The following is a 15,568-nucleotide window of genomic DNA, read 5'->3' on the forward strand; positions in this document are numbered from 1 at the left end:
TTTTCCAGACTTCTTTGTGCTTGGTATAAGCATGGATAACACTTTTTAAAAAGCATCTGAATCACTTTTCAGAAAACTTTACTGCTTGTCTTGAACTTGAAATTTCAACTCCATGGTTAACCCATGTTTGGTTTTGGTGTAAAACATAAGATGATGCTTTTCATTGTCAGTTTTTATATGAAATGTTTGGTTTTTCTCTTCCAGAGTTCTGAGGAATGCGACTGTAATGATGAACCAGCTCAGGAAGATGAAGGGTTTATGGGTATGTCCCCTCTTTTACAAGCCCACCATGCCATGGAGAAAATGGAAGAGTTTGTGTGTAAGGTAAGAGGTATAAAGAAAACAAATCTATCCAGCTGGTCACTTGAGCATACTAGCTAAATGAAGCTAACCGGCCATGTTCCTGAAGTAAACTATGTTGGCAATAAGCTGGAGAACAGCAGACACACAATGGAATTGGTCATTGAGCAATTCTCTATATATCAGCTAATGCTGCTGCTGTGTTGAATCCCAGGTATGCTATAACTCAAGGCTGGGCAAACTTTTTGGCCCGAGGGCCACATGTGGGTGGGGAAATTGAATGCAGGGCCATGAATGTAGGGCTGGGGTGGTGGGTTGGGGTGCGGGAGGGAGTGCAGGGTGTGGGAGGGGGTGTGGTGTGCAGGAAGGAGCTCAGGACAAGGGGTTGGGGTGCAGGGGGCTCAGGGCAGAGGCTTGGTGTGTGGCAGGGCACTTGGGGGTTGGGGTGCAGGAGGGGACTCAGGGCAGGAGGTTGGGGTGCAGGAGGGAGTGTGGGGTATGGGAGGAGGTGCAGGAAGGGGCTCAGGACAAGGGGTTGGGGTCCAGAGTGTGGGAGGGGGTTCAGGGCAAGGGGTTGAGGTGCAGGGGGCTCAGGGTAGGGGCTTGGTGTGTGGCAGAGCACTTGGAGGTTGGGGTGCAGGAGGGGGCTCAGGGCAGGGGGTTGGGGTGCGGGAGGGGTTCGGGATGCAGGCTCCCGCCCCGCGCCACTTCTCCGGAGCCACTCCAGATTGCCAGCAGCGCTCAGTGGGGCTAAGACAGACTCCCTGCCTTCCCTGGCCCCGCGCCACACCATGCTGCTCCGCTCCCAGAAGCAGCTGGCACAATGTCCCTGTGGCCCCTAGTGGAGGGGTGGCAGAGGGCTCCATGTGCTGCCCTTGCTTGTGGGTACTTCCCCCACAGTTCCCTGTTCCCAGCCAATGGGAGCTGTGGGGGGCGGGGCCTGCAGGCAAGGGCAGCGAATGGAGCCGCAGGGACGTGGTGCCAGCTGCTTCCCGGAGCGGTGCAGGACCCACGGTGCCACAGGGGTGGCAATCCCGTGGGCTGGATCCAAAGCCCTAATGGGCCGGGTCTGGCCTGTGGGCCGTAGTTTGCCCACCCCTACTATAAGTGCATGAACTAGAAAGCATGGAACAATAGGGATTACATTCTGAAATTATTTTAAAGCTGATATTGCAGCTAATGAGTCCCCTTTGGGAAACATCTGTGTGTCTGCAGGCAGAATGAAAGCACTCTGCTTCCAGTGTTTCTGGTTCAAGACGCTTTCATTTATAAGGACAGTTCTTTCCAGACTTCTGCAGACATGCAAATTTTTTTTGCCTCCACATCATCATTTGCTTCCATTGTAAAAAGGACCTTGTCAGCTACCCGAATAGAAGAACAGCTTCTTTTAAAGGTCCATCCAAGTAAATCCATTGTGGACTATGTAGATATTGCTGGCCTTGAATCTCAGTTCTGTTAAAGTTGTGGGGAATATATTGTATTGGTCTCTGGCTGATGCCCTAATTCTGGGTTTGGGTGGAGTGCTGCCTGTGGCATGCTTATTATTGTGGATATTACTAATGGTTGTTTGCCATTGGTAGGGGGATCCTGGGAAATGAAGGTTGCATTTTCATTCCATGCTTTGAGCGTGTTTTGTTTTTTAAACGGTGGTGTTCCTCTGCTTTCTCAAAAATGGAACCTCCCCTCTCCCCCTCTCCCCCACATTCTTGCTGCATGTGAAGCAAAACACAGTTAATTCTTCTGTAAAACAGCATCTTTAAGAGTGTCTTACCTGAGCTGGTTACTTTGACTAATTTTTGAGCTGTCTTGTGGTGGTGGTGGGATCTAGAGAGGGCTGGCAATAGGAAGTGTCCCTTCAAAGGAAAACAAAGCAGCAGCATTCCTGACATTGTTTTAGGTCCTCACTGTTAAAACAGAAATGAGAACCCAGCAGTTGAAATTAACAATTGCAGGATTCCCTAACCTTAATGCATGCATATCTGCTTCTATATTCTTATTGCTAAGTGAGCAAATCCCAAAGATGATTGCATCTGTGCCATGCCTATATGTAGCTTTGCAATGCCAGCTTAGGAGCCAGACTGAAGATTACATGCATCTTGTTAGCTCTGTGTCACTGAGGGAGTGCTGTGTAAGAGCAGCTGTGTGTGTGATTTTGCAATGGGGACCATCTACAGGAGTGGGCACATGAATATGTAGGATCTACAGTTAGAGCAACAGAGTTCAGGACCTTGCTGGTCCTCTGCTGCTTGGGCTGGCAATGCTAGAAAGGCATCAGGCTTAGCCATAGGGAAAAGAATACTTGACTTCAGTGCCCCTCTATGCATTCTGGATAACGGAAATAGTACTGACCGTCATATTAGATTTAACATTTAGACTGCATCAAACACTCGTGAGCATACAATCAGGAATGATCTTGTGATGGGGAGATGGGACTCTGCTCAAGACTTTCTTTGTTCGAGATGGAGAAGAGCCACATCTAGCTTTCCTCAGTGAGGTGGACGGGAAGACACCCCTCCCCCCAAATACTGAATCATTACCACATAACTAACCATGCAAATTAAATCCACTTTTGCCCTTCGGTGAGCAGTTAAAATGAGCTTGGTTGTGTTTCTATTTGTTGGAATGTTGAAGTATTCCACTTCCTGCACTGGTGGAAGCACTAGCTCAAGTTCAGGCCATTAGTGTGTTGTATAGAAGAGGGACGGTACAACTTGGGATTTGAGCACAAAGATAGGCCTGTCCCAAAGGAACTCTCTGCTCCCTAGACTTAGTACATTAATTTTGGTTACTTTAAGGCACTGACACTAACTCAGGATTTCCTATTTTTCCCTTTGCCATGCCCACCATTTATGCTACTTTATTGGCTGAGATTCTAACCATGCACTCTTAACCTCCAGGTGTGGGAGGGCCGATGGCGGGTCATACCCCATGATGTTCTCCCTGACTGGCTAAAGGATAATGACTATCTGTTGCATGGACACAGACCACCTATGCCCTCCTTCCGCGCTTGCTTCAAGAGCATCTTCAGAATACACACAGAGACTGGCAACATCTGGACACATCTTCTTGGTATTTCCATTATGCTTTAAAGTGAATGTGCACTGTTAATTACTGAAGACCATAGGCAGCTGGGAAAATATTTAGGGGGACTGAGCCAGCCCTGCACTTACTCCATAGCGGTGGCTCCTTTTCTGGGGCCCCTCATTCTGGCCTATTGGCTCACTGTTCTCATATTGGAGGAGCCTGCTACAGCGTCACATGAGTGCATCTGTATCCAAACCCTGCATGATGCCCTGGTGTTGCCAGACACAGGGCCTTAGTCCCACAGGAAGGGAGGATCCTATCGCCCCATCCCAGTGAATCTTCCCAGGAAGTGCCATTTAGGAGCTAGGAGCCAGCATCCCCTGTTGGGACTGAGGTATGTAGCTCCACCTGCCAGGAATGCAGTGTGCAGCCGCATGTGAGGCTTGCTTGCTGACCTGGGCATGCATGCGGACAGCAGCGTAGCTCCAAATAGGTGGGGTGGAGGGGACGGAGACCCCTGTAGCCCTAGCCATTTGCTGCCTAAGTTTAGGAGTGGTGTGGAAGGTCCTTTAGCCGGGGCAGAGTCCTAGGTGCCATTATCCTTCCAGCAGTGACATGCTGGATAGGGTTCCAGGTGTCCCTTGTTAAAATTCTTCGAACAAAGGTTAGGGAGGGTTAAGGTGACTTCCTTGTCTTGAGAGTTCAGCCCCTAAGGGTACTGCTAACTCAGCACTGAGATCTTATCCTTGGGGCCCATAAGCATACATCCGAAGATCACTTCTTGCCTTCAGAGTGCACAAAAGGTGCAACAAGTGTCAGGGGACTGGGGAAAAAAAATATACTGGAAGGGCATTTCCTGGATCCCAGAAAAAGACATTCACCCTTTTCCTGTCCCCTTCTCCAATTACACAAATTGAAAGCTGTGCTGTGCTATTGACGTGTGGCTTTTTCAGGAACAAAGAGTAAGTACATATGCTATAAATGCTTAATACATTTTTGCATGCCAAGTGCTGTTGCCCTCCCTCTTTGTAGTTGAGACAGCATTTTTGTTAGAAGGGGAAACATGCTCTGTTAGCTTACCCTGTCCCTCACCTGTGCTCCTCTTCCACTGCAGCACGCAATCTTCCCCAATACCCAGGGTTTATCACAAGGTAAGCAGAGACACTTTGTGGGAGCGCTGTGTTAAAGCAGTGATACTTCATCACTGCATTTCAGTTGAGGAGAATTGGATGTAGCTCTTCTCAGACCTGTTTGTGCCATTCTCCATTTTGCTGAAAGGTACATACTCCTTCCTTCCTCTCCTGGGGATGTGTGCTATTTTCCATTCCCTGCCAAACAAGGGGCAAGAGTCTGGCCAGAGGGTCAAACTGCCCTGGCAATGCTGAGCATTATCTGCTGTCTACCCCCTTCTCATTGCCCAGGGTGCATTATCATAGTGCGAGCAGAAGTTTAACTGACCACAAATTAGTTTTAAATTCACTTTGCAGTGACTCTATCCCACTAACCCTCCTGCCCAGCTTGGGAGGATAAATACCCACTCTTACACGCTTCCAGCTATTGAGTGAACAGCAGTATTCTTTGGCAAACAACTTAAGCTTTGAAATAAATACACCAGAGCAGCAAACTGGGCTCTGTGTTGGGTTGCTGATCTGTGAAGCTGAGCTGAGTCACTGTTCCCAGGAGCTCAGAAAAGGTCTTTCATAGATATGCCAGTGATTTTGAGTCAGTGGTGTCTTCACCTCGATCATAAGCATCCTTGTTCCTCCTTGCATGGTGGAAGCCAAGCAAATAAGAAATGCTACTTTGCAGGGATTCAGCAGGGTTGGGGTGGTACCTGGTCTTTATCTGTGACTAGGCTGTGAAAAAGCCTGTCAGTCACAGTGAGAAAGGGAGACGGTGGTTCTGGGTGATAGTGGGCTCTTCAATGAATACCACAATTTGGGGAATGTGGGAATATAATTCCTATGAGGACTAGGATTCATGATTTCCCAACCTTTACCTTGGAATTGGAGGAAGCAATGAATGGTATTACATCTAACTTTAGGGTTTTCCTTAGCACTTAAATTAGCAATCAAGGACAAAATACAGATTGGGTATACTGCTGGTGTATTACCTGAGAAAATCTAGGGCACCCCACCTAAACCCTACCCAGGGCTCAAGGGCTCAATCAATTTAGGCACCCCCCCACCCTTTCCCTTCCAAGGGCTCAGGGTGTAAGGCTCCTATCCTTACCCACAGGGCTCAGGAAGAAACCTGTTCAATTTAAGTACCCACCCTTTCCCTCGGGACTCAGGGCTCTATGGGTCTGCAGAACCTTTTCCCAGTGAAAGAGCCTTACACAGTTGTGCTCTAAACATCTATTTATTAGCAACACACATACAATACATGTACCAAGCAAATCTCTTATGCTCACCACTCCCAATATATAGACAAATTTCACCCATGTCCAGTCAGGATCCACTCATCTAGGGGTTCCCGGCGATGCCTCTGCACGTCATGGTCATGCAGAGGGGTCAGAGTTCCAGCAGCTTGATGTTGAACTGCAGTCCAGAAATGGTTCCTAAAGAGCATTGTTTTTCATTTACATTATATAGGTAAAACTAGCTCCCTCCTTCAAATCTACTAAACCTATTACATAATCCCACGCTCTTAAATAACAAAAATTTTAAACAATTACGCACTGGCACCTGTGTCCTCCTTCCTGCCCAAGTTCTTTACATTTTGTCTTTCATGCCCAAATTGTAACTTAATTGTGATTTCTCTATTTGTGCAGATGGTCAGCATAAAACACTGGTCAGAGGTTATTTTACCATTTGTTGAGTGTTTCTGCATCCTCCTTAATTTTCCAGAGTCTTTACAACCTTGGTTATAACTCTCGTTAGGGACATTCCTGAGGTGGGGGTGCTTTATCACCAGCAGACTATTCCTTTTTTTTTTTTTTTTTTTCCCCCTTTCTAGTTTTGGTGGTGAACTCCCTGAGTTTCACCCAAGGCTGGTTTGCTATGGGGGGTGAGGGTTGATCAAGTCTCAGGCTTACAGGTGAGTGGTGGTTGTGTGCTCAACCAGATTCTGGGTACCTCACAAAACACGTGAAACCATGGTTTCTATTCATGTGTGTACAAATTCAATTCGATGAGGGTCAAATATATGACTGATTAGATCAGAGCACATGAAAGTGTAACATTGTCATTATGATCTTTGTTCAGTATTCCCCACGCCCATAAACTTGGTCCAGTACAGTACCTTTCAGATTACATTAGTCTGATACCTCTGTCTTATCTTTACTTAGGTTGTGTGTTCTTCCTATGTCTGGGAATCTTCTACATGTTCCGGCCAAACATGTCATTTGTAGCACCTGTGCAGGAGAAGGTAGTTGTTGGAATGTTCTTCTTGGGAGCCATCCTTTGCCTCTCCTTCTCCTGGCTCTTTCACACGGTTTATTGCCATTCAGAAGGTGTCTCTCGTCTCTTCTCCAAGTAAGTATCCAGAGTGGAATGCATGCTAGCTGGGCATAATGGGGCGGGAAATCCTGGCTACGGTTTGGGATCCCCACTGTAACAGTAGCGTGCCTAGCTATGTGGTCACGGAAACACTTTTGATAGTAGTTGGTGGGTAGGGGTTGCATGCAGTTTCTTCCAGCCCAACATTATCTAGACCAAAGGTATAAATACCACTCTCTCTATCCTATTGCTGGAGCAGTCTCAGAACCAACTTTTCCTTTTCACCATCGAGATGAGTATACCTAAATATGTAACTAATTACAGCTAAGATTCTAAAGTCTAAAAGTGTAACTTATTTGCCTTTGTTCTTTTTTAACCTATTTTGGGTCATCTTGGGCCTTGCTAGACATAGTGGATCTGTCCGATAAAAAGGGATTTAGGAGTATTTCTCTTATCCTTTTAATCACCCTGCTGTGGCCGGACAATGAGGGCCTTTTGCTCTGGAAGGTCACTCGGCCAAGGGCTGTGAAGCCTCCAAGTCTACCACAAAAAGAGCTCCAAAGGACCAAAAAAGAACCTGTTCCTGCAGGAGGTCATAATAGTTCCTCTGTCAGGAAGCAAACAGTCTGTGGGAATTGAGCATCTTGAATGTGGGGACTCTGTCTGCTCTGCAGCTATAAAAACATCTTAGTTGATGTGAGTGGTTGTTTCCTTGGTGGTCACTGAGACCCTGGGGCAGCAATCTGTATTTGCCATCCTGGTGTGGACTTGTCAAACAAGTCAGAACAAAGTGTCCAGAATTCTGTCTGCACTCAAGCAGGACCCACAGTGTCTATCTGCCATCTTCTTTTGCATCAACAAAATGCTCCTGAATGTTTTTAGTCAATTTTTTTTTTCTTATCCCCAGAATAAAAACTTGAGGTACTCTTAGAGGGGGTGGGCTATTTATACCCTGGTCCTGTGGAATGTTGGTCTCAGGGGAACAGCATACACCTACTGATCACTGCTCAAAAATGGTCTTATGACTGCATGGCTAGGCAAGTAACATCTGCAGTGGGGGTCTGTGGAAGTAATCATTCAGTGAACAAGATAAGTAATCCCGTTTTACAGGGATAAGGTGGCTCTTAATATAAACAGTACATGGGGTGGTACAAGAACTTCTGGGGTTGGCTTTCTTTGTCAACCTGTTTTATCCTGTTCTAGGCTAGATTACTCTGGCATCGCACTTCTCATCATGGGCAGCTTTGTTCCATGGCTGTACTACTCCTTCTATTGCAACCCTCAGCCCTGCTTCATCTACTTGATCGTGATTTGTGTCCTGGGCATTGCAGCCATAATAGTCTCCCAGTGGGACATGTTTGCAACCCCTGAGTACCGAGGGGTAAGAGCAGGTAAAAAAAAAAAAAAAATTTATTTTTTTGCATCTTTACTACCGTTGATCCTTCCTACTAACTCGTTACAAAAGCTGACTCATAGGAAAAGCCTGCATTGCCAAAGGATGTCCCTGTGTGTGGGAGACACAACTAACACATTCTTGGACAGTAAACTTGGCACATCTACTGTAAGAGAGGCATTGGTGTTAAGTTAGACCTGTGGGTGCAGGAGTAGGGGGCAGCACATGGAATGGGAGAGGCAGTTAACAGTATTTCTATCATTATTAAACAGCTTTCTCCCTTTTTAAAGGTTAGATGCTGACAGTCTGACTCCCATGGACTCCTAGTACTGCTCATCTTATGGTTATAATATTAAGTTAGGTTATAACATTGTAGATAGCCTCCCTGCTGAGTGCAACTGAGCAATTGATATATAATCGTAATCTTGTGAATACCTTGCTTTTCTCCCTTTGACTATGGTAGACAAGAGTAGTTACAGTCGTCTTTACCAATCAAGAATGAGTCTTTGGGTAACAGTTTAATGCTATATCAAGTTTCTCATGTTTCTTCATGTTCGTTTTGTGTGTATACAAACCTGTGTGCACTCCAAGGTGCTATTCCTTCTATTCAGGAAAGGTCTGAATGTCTGGATACAGCAGGGAGTTCAGTCTCTTGAATATTAACTGTACGGTAGATGGAAATTCTTACTGAAAAGGCTTGTTATTCAGATCTTCAGGGTTTAATACTGTATGCTAGGACAACCTTGAAATCAGCCAAGCTGTGATCTGGCAAGTTACGTGGTCAGATAAGCCTCAGGTGCAATTTCTTTTATGTTCATTCCTGAGGCGACCTGTATGCTATACTGTAAATAGTCTACATCACTGGTCATTTCCTCTTTCTTGCATGTCATTCTCTACCATACTTTCAGTAGCAGAATATTTTGTGGGATCTAGGCGCCCTCTGTAGCCCAAGAATGTTAACACTCAAGTTGGTGCATAGATGGCCTGTACAAAGAGCCACTAACATTTAGTATGTCTAGAAGAGCTGCTGACCAGTACCTGTAGTGTATCAAGGGACTCTGTACTTTCTTGAGCACTTACTTTGTTATGGCATAAACTTGCTGCCATGCTTAAGACCTCCAGCTTCAACAGCTTCCACCTTAAATCTTTTGTGAATATTAGGCTCTGCCTATTGCTGCTTTCTTTGTCCAAGCCTGACTCCATCATTTTCCTTACCTCCTAGGAGTATTTCTGGGTCTCGGCCTCAGTGGTGTCATCCCCACCCTGCACTTTGTCATCTCTGAGGGCCTTCTCAAGGCAGCCACAATGGGGCAGATAGGCTGGCTGGCACTCATGGCCTGTCTGTACATCACTGGTGCTGCGCTGTATGCTGCCCGTATACCAGAGAGATTCTTCCCGGGCAAGTGTGATATCTGGGTGAGTCTGCAAAGTACTTGGGTACTAAGATTGTGACACACAAGCTGGTTATGTTGAGGTCTGGTATTGCTATGCTTTTGTGTATGTTTGATTATGGTAACTAACTCTGACTGCTTTAAAAACTGCTTTTGAGATTTCATAATTTGGGAAGAGATTAGTAGATTTGACCATGGAAAAGTTGACACAATGTGACTCAAATCATTGAAATGCCTTTACAAAGGCTAGCTGTGGGACTGTACCTTGTCACTGAGGCGCTGCCATATGCGTGCCACTTTGCTCCTAGTCTCCTAGGGATACTTCAGATGGATATTCAGCATTTATGCAAACCCATTGCTCATGCTGTTACCTCTTCCTTTAACCTGGGAGATATGATCAATATCACTTCCTTATGGTTTCCATTCTGCTGCACTGTAATCACTCACTTCCTAGGTTCTTATCCTGGATAGCCAGTGACTAAACTTCAGATTTTAGTATTAACTAAAACCTCAAACTACTTGTTGACTCATGTTCAACCTGGCTCCCCTTATGGTAGGGGAGAAGACAGAACAACTGTGTTTTGAAAATCCACTTGACATTGCATCCAGGACTAGAGCGGAGCTCCAATACCTATCCACGTGTGTAAAATAGGACATGTCACTAATCCCAGCAGCAACAGTGTATCCCTATTGCTAGGCATTAAGAGTCCAAGGAAAAAATACACTGTTGTTCTAAGCCTTTTGGCCTGGGAACTGGAAGCATGCTGGTGTGATATCAGCCAAAGACCGATATGAAGGAAAGGCATATAGCTGTACATTCATTTCAGATTTCAAGTATGCAAGTGATTTTGGTGGCTGTGAAATCTGAAGCAGATTTTTTTCCCCTGCTTCCAGTGAATATAGCTTGGAAGAGGGGGAGATGCTGTAGCCAGTGATAACAGTGACTGGTGCAATATGGGATCTTGAATAGCCCAGCAAGTAATGTTAAGCTGCTGCTGCTGTGCACTGCTGTACGCTTCAGCCCAACACATGTCTCTTTGGAAAGAGGTTGGTACTTGGATTCCATATGTCTCTGGCTGAACAGTAATGTCTTGTTTCCACAGTTCCACTCCCATCAGCTGTTTCACATCTTCGTAGTGGCCGGAGCTTTTGTGCACTTCCATGGTGTTTCAAACCTTCAGGAGTTCCGTTTCACAGTTGGGGGAGGCTGCACGGAGGAGGGAGACATGCAGTAAAACCTGCCTTCAGCCCAGGATCATAACCAAAACAGTGGACTGCAAGAGGCGTTGATGTTAACTGGCTAGTGACGCGAACACCTGAGAATCCAAGCCTCATGTGGAAGCTTCTTGGGATTTCTGACACGAGAAATTTATACCTCAAACAATGGAGTGAATCAATTTGAAGACCAGGAAATTCTTAAACCCTAACTTATTCTTGATCTACAGATTGAGCTACAGAGGACCGTTTCCAAATCGGCTTCTGTTCAATGCCATATTTATTTGTAGAAAATGGGAGGGATGGCTTAGCAGTTTTCTTTTTTAAATCTAGGCTAAGATTTATATCTTCTTTAGGGGCAGGGGAAGGAGCTGATTTTAGATGCTCTTTTGGGGAAAAAATTGTAAATAAGATTTCTAACTTTCTGTTAAAATAAATTTATATAAATGTTTTAAACAAATAGGGTGGGGGGGGAAGAGGGTTTTGTATAGAATGCAACATGCAAGTACCACACACTGTTTCAATTTTGCACAAAAAAAGTGACTGCAGGAGGATCAGGTAAAATCCTTGGGAGTGAGGCATGATGGTCCTGCAGACTCTTCCTGGAAGCTGGCATGTACTGGGCAATATGGCATTCTGGTCAGTGTTTGGAGCAGGCTCAGAACATGACACACAAAGGTTGGCAATGGCCAGATGCCTACTTTTTAATCAGGCTGTCTTTCAGGTCTCAGTGTTATAAGTTTAGCTACTCAAGGTAACTAGAATGATACATCTGACCCCTGCCCATCCACATGGGGCAATTGCCTTCTGAGCTTTCTTGGCCCTTTTGGGGGGGGGTTTGGATTGTGGAATTAAAATGAAGTTGAATGGTTTGTTGCCACATGAAGTGGAGTGTAACGGGGTGTGTATGTGAGATGTGGCTCATGAATTGATTCCATGGGTACCTTTCTGCAAACAAAAGCCACTGTTTTCTAGCTTTTTGGTTGCCATTCATGGATCTGCCATGCTTTGATATGATTACATGATGCTAATGGCACTTGTCAAAGAATAGAATCGCTACCCAGGTGGGTAAGCATAGGCTGGCACTGGAAGGAAGAAGCTGTGCACTCAAAGGAAGAATACTGTCCGGCTACTTGCACACACACTGGATTTTTTTATTGGATTTCTTCCTTATCCACAAAAGTCCTAGTGTTAATTTGACTAAATTCCCTGTGCTGCAATAGACTCCCTTTCCTACTGTTGTTCTGCTCCTGCTGGGAGAGCAGCTGGCTTCCCCTGGTATCATGGGCAGTGCTGTGCTGTGAAGCAGGAAGTACTCAGATTTAATGATTTCTCTTGACCTAACGCTTATCACTTCCTTCATGTGTGTACAGAGCCCCCTGGCCTACAGAATCTTGTGACTTTTAAATCTGCACTAAACCCTGCACAGTTCACTTTTCAGGTCTAGTCAGTGTGATTTCCCAGCTCTGCTTAACCAATGGGATAGCTGGCTTCTTTTTTAATCCAGAAGTAAAATTGAGACCATTTGTACTATTGTGGAGCCTCTGCATAGGGGGAAGCATATATTCTTCTCTCATTGAGTTGATGTGGCTTGATCTCTGGAGCCTAGTCAGAAGCCAGAGAGATAAGCAGATTATTGGAGAATCTTCTGAGTCTTGGGGCAAAACTGATTGTCAGGTACACAGAGTATGGCACAGAAGTTTCATGTAATGGAGTAAGAATCTAGTTGCTGGAAACCTCTCACCTGGGATTAAACAGCTACTAAAATGCTGTGGTTCACAAAGCAATAGGAAGGTAAAATTGTTCTAAATTTTTAAAGGGTGAAAGTTCAAATTTGCAAGTGAAAAATGTGGATTGTAGAGATCTTACAAGTAAACATTCTTGGGAATCCAGGCTATTAATCAATGTTTCAAGCAGTTTATCTTGTCTAATAGGGTTGAATAGAAGTGGAAGACTTTGATTATATTCAAGATTCCTCACTGTTGACTCTAAAAAGGAAGTATTTTCTCTCTTGCCCTTTGGTTAGTTATTTTCAGAAATTTTGAAATAAAGCTTAGCTGTAAAAAGAGGTGCTTTGTTGGAGCTTGTGGGAGGCTTACAGGGATGTTTTTCTTCTTGGTGGGATCACTATAGTGGATGTCAATAGGACTGAAGGAAAGGCTTGTATTGTATTGTGGGCTTGTGCAGTGCCTAACTGGAATACATAGCAGTATTAACCAGGCACTTTTAATGAGAGGGTTTAATAAGCATTGGCAGGAGGTGTGCTCTGCTACTTGAGAAAGCAGTGGTACATATCAGAACCAGACTTGTTCTGGAAAGCACTTTGGATACCTCTGTATCAATACCAGCAAAAGTGGCAGTCTCCATCCTGAATCACCCTATGCTCATTCCCTGAAGGGACTTTGTAACCTGGCCCGGCCCAACACAGCACAGAACTATTACAAAAACACAATACTCCACCTGCTATTGTTAACCGAGTCAATCTCTGTTTAGGAAGTTTTTGTGCTCCAATAAACTGCCTAGTTGTGCACTTTCCCCCACCCCCCGTAGCGCTTGCTGAGAACTCTTCCCAGGTTGGCACCTGAATGCCTTACTCTCAGCGGTCAGAGGCTTGCTTGCTCTGTGTGCAGATTATTGCCATAGAATAGATAGGACCTACAGCTCCTTTCCTTCCCCATTAAATAGTGGCCTTGTTCAGTATTTTCTTTCTTTTTTAAATTGCTTACTGTTGGAAGCAACAAAGCACATTTGGGGATTTTTTGATGGTTGGGGTCTCTGGTGATTGGTTCCATATAAGATGGGATCTCATGACTTGCTGTGTTCTTAAATTCTGCTAATAAAAGAACCAAATGGGATATTGACCAAGTTTGTTGCTTTGTATGGTATTTACAAGAATAAAACAGTTTCTTCACTCCCTCCCCCAAGACTTCTGGTGACCAATCAGCTTGTTACTAAGGGGTCTGATAGTCCAGAAGTCAAATTGAGACCTGGAGAGTTCTCATTACTTGCTTGGAGCAGGGTTGGGGATGTACTGTGAACACTAGGACAGGACCTATATGCTGGCAAATAGTTGCACAAGTGTTGCTAGATGGCATCCCTTTATCTATGGTTCAAGTGAGAGGAGTACAAGTCCAGTCTGACTCGCTTACGAGGCAGACTTCAAAGCTATTTTATTTCTTTAAACTCTGCCTTAAGTAAGGACGCCCATACACTGCAGTGACGAAGTGGGTATTCACCCACGAAAGCTTATGCTCCAATACTTCTGTTAATCTATAAGGTGCCACAGGACACTGTCGCTTTTTACAGATCCAGACTAACACGGCTACCCCTCTGATACTGCACCTAGTGTGTGCTCACCTGGAGTAAGTCTTCATACTTTATTTGTTGCATTCACCCACTGCTCTACTGATGGACCTTGAGTTTGACACCATAGGGATCAAGCTTGTCACTCATTTCTGTATGCCTAATACATGAACAAAACTTAAATTTGGTGTATGTTGTATGATGGAAACATTGCCTTACTTCTAAACCTTCTTAGACACTATTTGCATTGTAGGACCTGACTTGTGTCAAATTGTTTTATAAGAAGTTTTTTGTCTAGTCCTCAACAGCTGGGCAAATCCTGTTTTAAAACTGGATCAGTCTAGCAAACAGGATCAGCAAACCATAAGCTTGTTTGTGATTCCAGGACAACGGATGTCTCCAGAGATTAAAGATGGTTTGGCAGCTACTTACAAAGTTAAATGGCTCCATTATCAAAAAGTGGGGGTAGACACTTGCTCCAACAGTGTTCTGTACACTTCCTTTATTGTGTATCCTGTCTGCGCTAGCAGGAGAACAGTTTTAAATGCTGCCTGAGTAATTGTGGGCTAAGGTGACCTCTTGGCATCATTGCCATCAATGAGTCACTTTCCTATTGTCAAGCATTCCTTTCTAGGATAGACAATATCTGCACTAAATTTCTAGAGAAGCCTGTTTTGAAGTACTGCCCCAAGAGTCACCTGGATCTGACTGCTTTGGATTAGAAAATAAAACTTTGGTCAGTGCTTTTTACTCTCAGAAGAACTTGGTGCATGGATTTTGAAGGTGGGTCAGAATGTGGTTTGGACTGTCACTACTGTTAACTCTTACTGCTCACACCACACAGTTAACCTGTGGAACTTGTTGCTAGGGAATGCTGTGAAGGCCACAAGTACAACTGGTTTCAAAAAAAGATGGTCAGGGATGCAAACCCAAGCTCCGGGTATCTCTAAACTGCCAGAAATTGGGTCTGGACAACAGGATGGATCACTCAGTAATTGCCCTGATCTGTTCATTCTCTCTGAAGAATCTAGCAGCAGCCACTGTTGGAAGACAAGATATTTAGCTAGATGGACAATCGGTCTGACCTAGTGTGGCCATTCTTATGTTACGTTCCAAAGGGCAAGGGGATGAATATATTTCAGTCTCCCTGGGCAAGATTGCCTTTCCTTACCTTGTCCCTCTTCTCAGGCATCTGCTGGACTGGGAATGAAATGAGCCTTTGTGCTGACATGGAGCCCAGCCGACCCTCTAGTAGTGTTATAGCTCCTTATTGTGCATAGGGTAGCAGAAAAGAACATTGCAGTAGCACTGAGTGAAAACTAATACTGAACAAATGTGTGTTTAATAAGAAAATAAGCTTTGTAGCATTTAAATGGGACTATTTTGCTATGTATAGTGCCTAGCACAATGGCATACTGACTAGTGGGACCTCTAGGGCTACCATAATGCAAATAAATGATGAAAGGAAATAGGGTCTAAGACTTCCTCTGGGAAAAAAAGTG

General features: G+C 44.8%; 1 protein-coding gene across 3 annotated transcripts in view; it reads left to right on the top strand.

Moving 5' to 3' along the window:
- The window catches only part of ADIPOR2 (adiponectin receptor 2), a 73,595-nt gene extending 59,966 nt beyond the window's left edge, over positions 1 to 13,629 (top strand). For 2 of the 3 annotated variants that reach the window (XM_034780911.1, XM_034780918.1), the window contains exons 3-8: positions 205 to 324; positions 3,198 to 3,369; positions 6,614 to 6,800; positions 7,968 to 8,155; positions 9,380 to 9,573; positions 10,652 to 10,792. In XM_034780911.1, coding sequence (XP_034636802.1) covers positions 205 to 324; positions 3,198 to 3,369; positions 6,614 to 6,800; positions 7,968 to 8,155; positions 9,380 to 9,573; positions 10,652 to 10,783 — 993 coding nt within the window. In that variant the 3' untranslated portion in view covers positions 10,784 to 10,792. Of the gene's footprint in view, positions 1 to 204; positions 325 to 3,197; positions 3,370 to 6,613; positions 6,801 to 7,967; positions 8,156 to 9,379; positions 9,574 to 10,651 lie in introns of all 3 variants that reach the window. The other variant, XM_034780925.1, reaches the window with a different exon arrangement.
- The last annotated feature ends 1,939 nt before the right edge of the window (positions 13,630 to 15,568 follow it).

The sequence above is a fragment of the Trachemys scripta genome, chromosome 1, assembly GCF_013100865.1.
Source record: "Trachemys scripta elegans isolate TJP31775 chromosome 1, CAS_Tse_1.0, whole genome shotgun sequence".
Classification (NCBI taxonomy): domain Eukaryota; kingdom Metazoa; phylum Chordata; order Testudines; family Emydidae; genus Trachemys; species Trachemys scripta.